The sequence below is a fragment of the Symphodus melops genome (assembly GCF_947650265.1).
Source record: "Symphodus melops genome assembly, chromosome: 5".
Classification (NCBI taxonomy): domain Eukaryota; kingdom Metazoa; phylum Chordata; class Actinopteri; order Labriformes; family Labridae; genus Symphodus; species Symphodus melops.
Genome location: NC_136695.1, coordinates 3,561,017 through 3,571,110, shown reverse-complemented (window position 1 = coordinate 3,571,110; position 10,094 = coordinate 3,561,017). Strand labels below are relative to the sequence as shown.

Sequence of the window (10,094 nt, the reverse complement as noted above, 5' to 3'; positions counted from 1 at the left end):
TATAGTCAAAACTTGAACTAAGAGGTCAGTGCTGTATACTGGATATAATAAATAAAAGATAACATGTACATGAAGTGATTTAAACAAACAAAAACGTTTTAAACATATCCAAGTAAATTATCTTACAAAGTTGTTGATGGTTGCTTCACTCAAGTTACCTCGACAGCAGACAGCTTCTAATACTGTTGTGTTAGCTGTGCTGAAACATCTCGTCTGAGCAGTCCAGGAGCGAGTGTAAGGATCTGCTCTCTTATTAATATGTTTTGCATCCTTTTTGCTGCTGAATTTCATGGACTTAATGGTATTCACAGTGGTGTTATGAACAAGAAAAAACCTCTTGAAGAGTTTTGTTTTACTAAATACCAAACGACATGACAAAAAGCAGCCAGAGGCGCTGCTCATCATCTGCTCGGGTCCAGACCAGAAGGAGTCAGACAAGCTTTAAAACGACAGGTTCAAAATGCTTCACATGCATTATTCCTGTGAAAACCAAAGTGAGTCAATGAAGTGGACATGAAGAGGGATATTTCATTTAGTAAAACAAAACGGAGGACAGAGATACGTGGAGCAAATAATGTAGTTTAAAAATATAATAGTGGATGACTGAACCTTTACTATCAGGTACTTGAATAACTTAGTGTCTGCTTACACTACATTGTGTTTGTAACAATATTTTTTTTAGTTAACAAAACCGACCAATATGTCTGAGTTCGCCCGCTGGCTGTAACCGAGTCAAGTGCACGCCACAGGGAGACAAGAATCACCCTAACAGGGGGCCCCTGTCAGTTTTTGTCTCGGGCCCCTACAGACTCTTGAATCGCCAATGAGAGTAACTATCATGGACATAATATACGTATGTGACGTCTATGATAACTGCTGTACTATGACTTTATAATGGGGGGTTTATGCCCTTAGTATTGTCTTCAGGCATAGTTTCTATCTTGAAAACATTTGCAGGTTAAGCTGAAATCCTTCCTTTATCGCTATATTTAACATATTCACACAGTATGTCATCTTTAAGGTGCTGATAGAAGATGTCAAAGCCTTTAGAGTCAGATTGACTAAGTTCTCATAGCAGAGTCAGCAGAGCGCTGCTGCCTGTGAGACTCAGCTCAGGGTTCAGTTTACCCTTCTCCCCTGCAGGCTCCGGATCAGAGGTTCAGGCAGGACCAGGTCTGCAAACACACACACAGACCCGGGCTGATGTTTGTGGATGAGAAGAAGCAGAAGGTCGGACTGAGTAAAGCGAGAGGTGGAGTCATGTTTGAGAACTTCAGAGAGAGACTTCACATGGTCCAGCAGGATTTCAGCACCGGGTCGGTCTCTTTCCTGTCTTCATGTTAGCCGAGGAAGCTAACGAGCTAACCTGCTAAAGTTCCTGTTATGATAGTCAGCTGTTGTTGTTGATTACAGAGGGACTCACTCCTCCTCATGCTACCAGCTCCACATATTAAATACATTTATTAAAGTTTAAAATTAAAGGTTAAAGTCACATTATCTGTCAGTGTAGTCTGTAAATGATTCTGGTTCTGGTCCATGTTTAGCTCTGAGCTGTTCCTGGTTATTACTTTCAGCTGACTGTCATGTGTTCAGTGTTCAGTGTTCAGCTTCACGATACGATTCAGTCACGATTTCTTTTACAACATGATCCAGATGATGATGATGATTTCTTTAGAAGCTGATCACCAGTAACATGCACTTCTTAGCAAAATCACGTGACCAAAACAAATGAATTAGTGTCCTCTTATGAGCTTTACATTTACAGCAAAGGAACATCTTCTGTAGGCAAACAGGCCTTTATTTATTCTTCATTTTACATTAATGTATTTATTTATTCTTTAATTTATATCTTTATTTATTCTTCATTTTACATTAATGTATTTATTTATTCTTTAATTTATATCTTTATTTATTCTTCATTTTACATTAATGTATTTATTTATTCTTTAATTTATATCTTTATTTATTCTTCATTTTACATTTATTTATTTATTCTTTAATTTATATCTTTATTTTATATGTTTATATGTATTTATTCTTTAATTTACATTTATAGCTTTATTTATTCTTCATTTTATATGTATATACTTTTTTATTCTTTAAATTATATCTTTATTTATTCTTTATTTTATATGTACACTCAACAAAAATATAAACGCAACACTTTTGTTTTTGCTCCCATTTGTCATGAGATGGACTCAAAGATCTAAAATTCATTCCAGATACACAATATTACCATTTCTCTCAAACATTGTTCATAAATCTGTCTAAATGTGTGATAGTGAGCACTTTTGCTTTGCTGAGACAATCCATCCCACCTCACAGGTGTGCCACATCAAGATGCTCATCAGACACCATGATTAGTGCACAGGTGTACCTTATACTGCCCACAATAAAAGGCCACTCTGAAATGTGCAGTTTTGTCTCACAGCAAAATGCCACAGATGGCGCAAGCATTGAGGGAGCGTGCAATTGGCATGCTGACAGCAGGAATGTCAACCAGATCTGTTGCTCGGGCATTGAACGTTCATTTCTCCACCATAAGCCGTCTCCAAAGGCGTTTCAGAGAATATGGCAGTACATCCAACCGGCCTCACAACCGCAGACCACGTGTAACCACACCAGCCCAGGACCTCCACATCCAGCAGGTTCACCTCCAAGATCGTCTGAGACCAGCTACTCAGACAGCTGCTGAAACAATTGGTTTGCATAACCAAAGAATTTCTGCACAAACTGTCAGAAACCGTCTCAGGGAAGCTCAACTGCATGCTCGTCGTCCTCATCGGGGTCTTAACCTGACTCCAGATCGTCGCCGTAACAGACTTGAGTGGGCAAATGCTCACATTCGATGGCGTCTGGCACGTTGGAGAGGTGTTCTCTTCACGGATGAATCTCGGTTTACATTGTTCAGGGCAGATGGCAGACAGCGTGTGTGGCGTCGTGTGGGTGAGCGCTTTGCTGATGTCAATGTTGTGGATCGAGTGGCCCATGGTGGTGGTGGGGTTATGGTATGGGCAGGCATCTGTTATGGACGAAGAACACAGGTGCATTTTATTGATGGCATTTTGAATGCACAGAGATACCGTGATGAGATCCTGAGGCCCATTGTTGTGCCATACATCCATGAACATCACCTCATGTTTCAGCAAGATAATGCACGGCCCCATGTTGCAAGGATCTGTACACAATTCTTGGAAGCTGAAAATGTCCCAGTTCTTGCATGGCCAGCATACTCACCGGACATGTCACCCATTGAGCATGTTTGGGATGTGCTTGACCGGCGTATACGACAGCGCGTACCAGTTCCCACTAATATCCAGCAACTTCGCACAGCCATTGAAGAGGAGTGGACCAACATTCCACAGGCCACAATTGACAATCTGATAAACTCTATGCGAAGAAGATGTGTTGCACTGCATGAGGCAAATGGTGGTCACACCAGATACTGACTGGTTCTGAGTCCCCAGACCCTCAATAAAGCAAAAACTGCACATTTCAGGGTGGCCTTTTATTGTGGACAGTCTAAGGTACACCTATGCACTAATCATGGTGTCTGATGAGCATCTTGATGTGGCACACCTGTGAGGTGGGATGGATTGTCTCAGCAAAGCAAAAGTGCTCACTATCACACATTTAGACAGATTTATGAACAATGTTTGAGAGAAATGGTAATATTGTGTATCTGGAATGAATTTTAGATCTTTGAGTCCATCTCATGACAAATGGGAGCAAAAACAAAAGTGTTGCGTTTATATTTTTGTTGAGTGTATATATGTATTTATTCTTTAATTTACATGTATAGCTTTATTTATTCTTTATTTTTTATTTATATCTTTATTTTTATTTATTTATATTTATATCTTGATTTATTTACGTCTTTAATTGTTCTTTAATTTAGCAGGGAGGACCCTGCAGCAGTACAAATCACATGACAGATATCGCAGTCACATGATATTAATCGAACCTGAACACTCTGAACACCTTGACAGTCTGATGATGTAGTTGAGACCATGCTTACTGAGACCGAGACATAACGGAGACCAAAGTTCTCCGAGTCAAGAGCGAGACATTTAGGGACCGTAAAACATCACTGAGATATCATCATCTTGTCTTCAGCAGGCGTGTCCCTCTCCTAGACCATAGGAGACCACTTTTTATAAAGCCTTATGACTTTTCTGTTAATATAATTTTATTCTGCCTCTCTCTCTCTCTCTCTCTCTCTCTCTCTCTCTCTCTCTCTCTCTCTCCAGCTTCAAGACCCTTGGAGACAAATCAAGAGACCCCAAAATCAGGAGGAAACCCAGGTGAGCCTGAAACTGTCAGTAACACGGAGCAGCTGCTGCGAAAAGAGACGGCAGATTCTTTTTTTTTTTTTTTTTTTTTTTTTAAACGCGTTTGATTTCATCTTGTTAGATACAAAAAAAATAAACCACCAAAGATCCAGTTCCACTAACCCACCGAAGAAGTAGAACAAAATGACTCCTGTTTTTTCACCGTGGAGTCTTTGAGGAGAGACGTGTAACATCTGGTTCTTCCTCTCAAAGTGAACTTTGAGACCACTCAGACAGAAGGGGGCGAGGCTGCGGCCATATTTGATTGATTACAGGTTCTTGTTTATTGTCTTTAATTTAAGATGGGCTATATTTAATATTTATTTATATTATATTCAGGAGTTCAAAAGACCTTCTGTAAAACGATGCGTCATGTCTTCATCCCATTCTTCATCTTCTAATGGTTTGATGGTGAACACGGTTTAAATTCTTCTGTTTGTTTTTAGGTTTGAAGAAAGCCTCCCTTATTTCAGTGCAGGCGTGGAAATCCTCAGCAGGTGTGTATATCACACACACACACATACACACACACACACACACACACACACACACACACACACACACACACACACAGTCAAACATCCTGCTTGAATGCAGACGACGTGTCTCGTGTTTTTTCTGCAGATATGAGGACGGCTGGTTTGTGCTCCATAAAAGAACCAAAGACTGTGCTCAGGATGCAGAGGTAGGATCAGCCCGACCGCTTAATCAACCAGCCGATCATCGTTTAACCATCGGATATTTCTCCATTTATCCATCTGTCATATAGCATTTTATTTACTTTGTGTTTTAAACTAGCAGTTCTCTGTCAGCAGAGGGCGCTACAAACATCACATCACTCTGCAGAGTTTTACACAGTGATGCGCCTTCATGTGCAGTTTCTTCCCTGTAGAGCAGGGGTGTCAAACTCCAGTCCTGGAGGGCCGGCTTCCTCAGACTGTTAGATGTCTCCCTGCTCGGACGCAGCTGAATCCAATGAGTGACTCGTCATCAGGCTTCTGCAGAGCTTAATGACAACACATTGGTTTAAAGCAGGTGTGTTAGAGCAGGGAGACATCTAACAGTCTGAGGAAGCCGGCCCTCCAGGACTGGAGTTTGACACCTGTGCTGTAGAGTGACCATCTTGTCTTCATTAAATATCTTTTCACAAGTGTTGAACTGCATTTGAAGCATCAAGGCAGTGAACGGATGATTCTTTGATCGGCTGATGAATCCCTATTAGATTTCTTTTTTTCCTCCCCAATATCAGTCCACTCTGCTCCTCTCACCTCCACCTGTAATCGTGTGTGTGTGTGTGTGTGTGTGTGTGTGTGTGTGTGTGTGTGTGTGTGTGTGTGTGTGTGTGTGTGTGTGTGTGTGTGTGTGTGTGTGTGTGTGTGTGTGTGTGTGTGTGTGTGTGTGTGTGTGTGTGTGTGTGTGTGTGTGTGTGTGTGTGTGTGTGTGTGTGTGTGTGTGTGTGTGTGTGTGTGTGTGTGTGTGTGTGTGTGTGTGTGTGTGTGTGTGTGTGTGTGTGTGTGTGTGTGTGTGTGTGTGTGTGTGTGTGTGTGTGTGTGTGTGTGTGTTTCAGGCAGTGGACGGGGACATAGTGATGCTGTCGGCTCACTGGGAGAGAAGAAGAACGGCGCTGAGTCAGCTTCAGGAACAGCTGCAGAGTTTACCCGCCTTCATCAGTGAACTGGACACCATCACCGCCAACATCGGTGTGTGCTCTGATCAATTACTGCTTCAAAGGAATAATAATCACTCCAAATGTATTCAACTCACAAAGTGTGTGTGTGTGTGTGTGCGTGTGTGTGCGTAGCACTCCTGGAAGGAGACTTTGAGGAGATGGAGAGCCGGCTGGTTTATCTGGAGACTCTGTGTGCTCAGTGTGATCAACAAACATCCAAACAGCATCACATGAGTCAGCTGGAGGCCCATAAGAAGAAGAAGAGGTCAAAGATCATCATGATTATCCTCAGCTGTCTCATTTCTCTCTCCTCAAATGATTTTTTTCACGTAAAAGATTCAAGAATGGAGTTTGTGAAGTTGGACCCCTTTTATTCAGTGGGGTTTTTTTGTGGGGGGGGGGCAAAGGGGGGTTAATCCTTTATTTTTTTTAGAGATAGGAGCGTGGATAGAGTCAGAAACTGCAGGCAGAGTCCACTAATGCTATTCGTTCCCCGCTGGCAGAGCCTGTTGTCAGTGCTCTGAGAGTCGCAGCACTCACAAACCTCGTTCACACTCCTCAAGTCTTTGGGATGTTCTGTGTGTGTAAATGCAAACAGACACATCGTTCACTCTTTACCCAGAGTTCTTCCTGCTGGACCTCCTGTCTGAATGAGAACGCAGCAGGATATTATCTGGAGGCTCGATCTGTGCACGCTGCATAGACTGTCTGCACGCTGCAGCTACACTCTCCATGCAGCTTCTTTATATTTTCTGTTCTCCACTATTCTCACTTTAGCGTTATATAGCAGAGTGCACATGTGGAAACACCAACACGACGCTCTTTAATGCCTCTCTCCCTCACTGATTGATAGAAGTCAAAAAGGGGACGAAACAAATCTTTATCACAGACACTCGGACCTGTGAAATCAGGGTTTTTCAGGTCTGGAGCGGCTGCTCATGCCACAGCATGATTCTTAATCATTAAATTCTTGAATAATAAGCAAATATGAAGCATGCACAGCAATTAACAGAGCCGTAAAGGGAAGCTGCCGAAGTGCCATTGAACATTTGTTGTAACCTAGCAACAGTAAGCGCTGTGAGGTGCTCCTTGAAGTCGTCAGCTCTTCGTCTCAAAAATGCTGTTAGTGGACAGAGACCACAAGAATATCACTTTTTATTTATCAGGTGTATGGATTATTTAGCTGCTCTGCAAAATGTCACTTTATACTGTTTCATCACATTGCATGTATGTAAATGATTATTATTATAATTATGCTCACTGTGTTTGTCTTTAACAGGAAGGAGCTGGAGGCCCTTGAAGGTGAGCTGCGTCCCTGTCGTGAAGGCAGGAAGAGTTAAACAGCCGTCTATATTATAAATCTTACATCCGGTTTTAGTCTCCATCTGAGATCAGTAAACTAACGGCCGATCTTCCCTCACTTTGAGTTTCCAGTAGCGTCGGATGTTTTCTGTCCCCTCTGCAGGAGATCAGAGAGATGATAGTTGCTGCGTGTCGTCACACGTTAAATATAATTCATCTAATGCCGCTGTTGAATTGTTTTGTGCAGCGGCTTGCCTCGTTACCTCATTAATAATACTATCAAAAAAAAAAAACAACAACTTGAATTTCCCTCGGGATCAATAAAGTATCTATCTATCTATCTAACCGCCCTCCTTAAACAGGACGGAGCTGTTGTCATGGCAGGGTCGCAAGTGAAACACTTTTAAGTGTCGTGTTGTTTGAGCGGCTTTCTAAAACCTCCTGATTGGCAGATTTGGAAAGGAAAAAAAAAAAAAGAAAGGAGGATGGTAAATGTCCTCTGACATTCTTCAACACATTTCTTTAACGTGTTCTGTGAAAATGATTTAAAACAGGAAAGAGTTCTGCTCCTACGTGAGTTACCTGTGACCTGTTAGTTCTCATTACGATGTAACACCCCCCTGCTGTGTGTGTGTGTGCAGCGGAGCTGAGTGCCGAGCATGCTCAGAAGGTGGCAGAGCGGGAGCAGGCCACGCAGCAGAAACTGAGAGAACGACAAAAAGTTTATGAAGAAGCTTTCAACCAAGACGTGAAGCAGTACCTGTCCACGGGATACCTGCAGACCAGACGTGAGTCCCAGTGTTTGACGGCTCACACACTCTACTGGACTCTTTTAAACAAATGAAAACACGAGTGGAAATACTTTTAAATGTCATTTTTGTCTTTTCAAAACATTGTTCACATACTTGGAGGGGTCTAATGCTACCTTCCTCAGAAACATATGTGGACACATAATGCTCCTGTTGGAAGACAGGATTGTGCAGAACAAGGGGAGGAAGCTGGGCTCAGGATAATTCAGATGTTTCCTGCATCATCATGGTGTCTTACAGATGTGGGGCACACCGGTCTCTGCTTCAAGTTATTATGCATTCAAGTGTGCTCCTGGGTGTTTCCTGCTTCTAAGTGTCAGACGGGTCAGAATTACATGAATTATATGTGGAAAATGTGTGTGTGTGTGTGTGTGTGTGTGTGTGTGTGTGTGTTTGTAGAATCTACAGGCGCTGATGTCAGTGTTTTGGATCAGATGACGGTAACAAACACATCAGATCAGGAGGCGCTGGACGACTTCCTCAACTCCACCAGCGAAGACATCAGCCCTGAATCGTCACTGACCTCAGGTAACGGCACACAATTATTCAACTATAAAAAAAAACATCAAGTCTTAGCTGCTAAGATCGCATCAGTGTGCCAACGCCATTGTAAAATGTCAGTTGAAAGTCTGGGTAAAAGTTGGAGAAAGTTGTTCACGTTTGCTTTCACACATGCAGCCGACCCAGAACATGTTGTCCTCTCCCGCAGGTCCAGACCTCGAGTCCTTCTCTTCTGAATCTTCAAGAAGCCAAACGCACCAAACACCTCCCACAGACAACCAGCCATCCAATCAGGAGGCAGCGTGGGAGCAGGAGGAGGAGTTGTGCAGTGAGGAGAGCAATGAGCTGGAGGTTCAGTCAGATGAGGAGGATGTTCAAGCTGATGTGTCTCTGACTGCTCTGCAGTATGTTGGCATACTGAAGGGCTCTGATGACAGTGACCCTGCAGAGGACCTGCCTTCAGGATAACCACAGCTCTGGAGCTCATTGTGAACATTGACTACTGATACCCCATCAAAAAATCAACCCTGTCGTCTCCCCTCCAGCTCTTTCTTGTAACCGCCAACTTGAGCTTAAATTTCACGCTTTGTGACATGGGAGGGGTGATTTAGTAAACAACAAAAACAAACTAATCCATTAAGGGCAACTCCTGGGTGCTGTGGGGTTAAATTACAAAGTACCAATAAAACCAACAAACCAATCAAAGCAACAAAAGAGCAGCATCTCCTTTGTTTATGAGTTACAAACCCCACTTTTGTCCATGAAGTCTGGAGTTCTGCAGAGAGAGATGTTACAGCTGTATCTCACTTTAAAACATGCATTTATATTATTAAAAAAAACTTCTACTAATAAAAAGCTCTTTATCTGTAGGGATCCTGTTTTATTCTCAGACACTTAAAATAATAATCTGATCCTGTCAGTGATAAAAACAAGAACATTTATTGGACAGACTTTGATCCATCAAGGATTATGTTGCAACCATTACAGAATGTTTCTCTGCTTTCAAATAAACCTACAGGATGTAGTGACAGGTTGTTGTCACTATTAAGATCCCATACATGTAAAGAGAATAGAAAGTTCTTATTGTAAAGTACCAAATAATGCTGTGCATATTGAAGGCCAGCAATGATGTGATAATTAAGTATGTTGCCAGGTGTCAATGTTGTCAATGAGTACAGCCAAAACTCGGCTCACTTTCTAAAAAGTTGTCTGCAGGAATGTGAGACAATTTGGTTTTCCAAGTGTGGCTAACATGAACCTTGCTGGCCACCGTCCACAGGCAAGTGAAAAACATTATGTCAACACAACATCCATAGTTTATGTCTATGGCTCCATTTCCAGCTAGTGGTGGGTGGCTACATTAAAGATTGTATAAAATAATTGACTGGCATTAGGGGTCAAAATATGATAAGATTAGTAATATAATTAACTGACCAGTAGTAAAAACATTAAATCCTTAGGTCGACTTATCTTGATCATCCC

At 42.1% G+C, this 10,094-nt stretch overlaps 1 protein-coding gene across 1 annotated transcript; it reads left to right on the top strand.

Annotated features, from left to right (window-relative positions):
* Positions 1 to 1,150: 1,150 nt before the first annotated feature.
* On the top strand, positions 1,151 to 9,632 carry LOC306824569 (dysbindin-A-like). The gene is made up of 10 exons (XM_079344747.1): positions 1,151 to 1,316; positions 4,251 to 4,304; positions 4,778 to 4,828; positions 4,956 to 5,016; positions 5,899 to 6,031; positions 6,133 to 6,265; positions 7,280 to 7,302; positions 7,944 to 8,090; positions 8,511 to 8,639; positions 8,821 to 9,632. Exons 1-10 carry the CDS (start codon positions 1,204 to 1,206, stop codon positions 9,078 to 9,080), a joined length of 1,104 nt encoding a protein of 367 aa, XP_079200873.1. The 5' UTR covers positions 1,151 to 1,203; the 3' UTR covers positions 9,081 to 9,632.
* The last annotated feature ends 462 nt before the right edge of the window (positions 9,633 to 10,094 follow it).

Excerpts from the sequence above, each read along its gene's own strand:
- LOC306824569 (XM_079344747.1), top strand. The coding sequence starts at position 1,204 with ATGTTTGTGGATGAGAAGAAGCAGAAGGTCGGACTGAGTAAAGCGAGA. Across the intron at positions 6,266-7,279 it reads GCCCATAAGAAGAAGAAGAG|GAAGGAGCTGGAGGCCCTTG; the intron begins GTCAAAGATCAT and ends TGTCTTTAACAG. Across the intron at positions 7,303-7,943 it reads GGAGCTGGAGGCCCTTGAAG|CGGAGCTGAGTGCCGAGCAT; the intron begins GTGAGCTGCGTC and ends GTGTGTGTGCAG.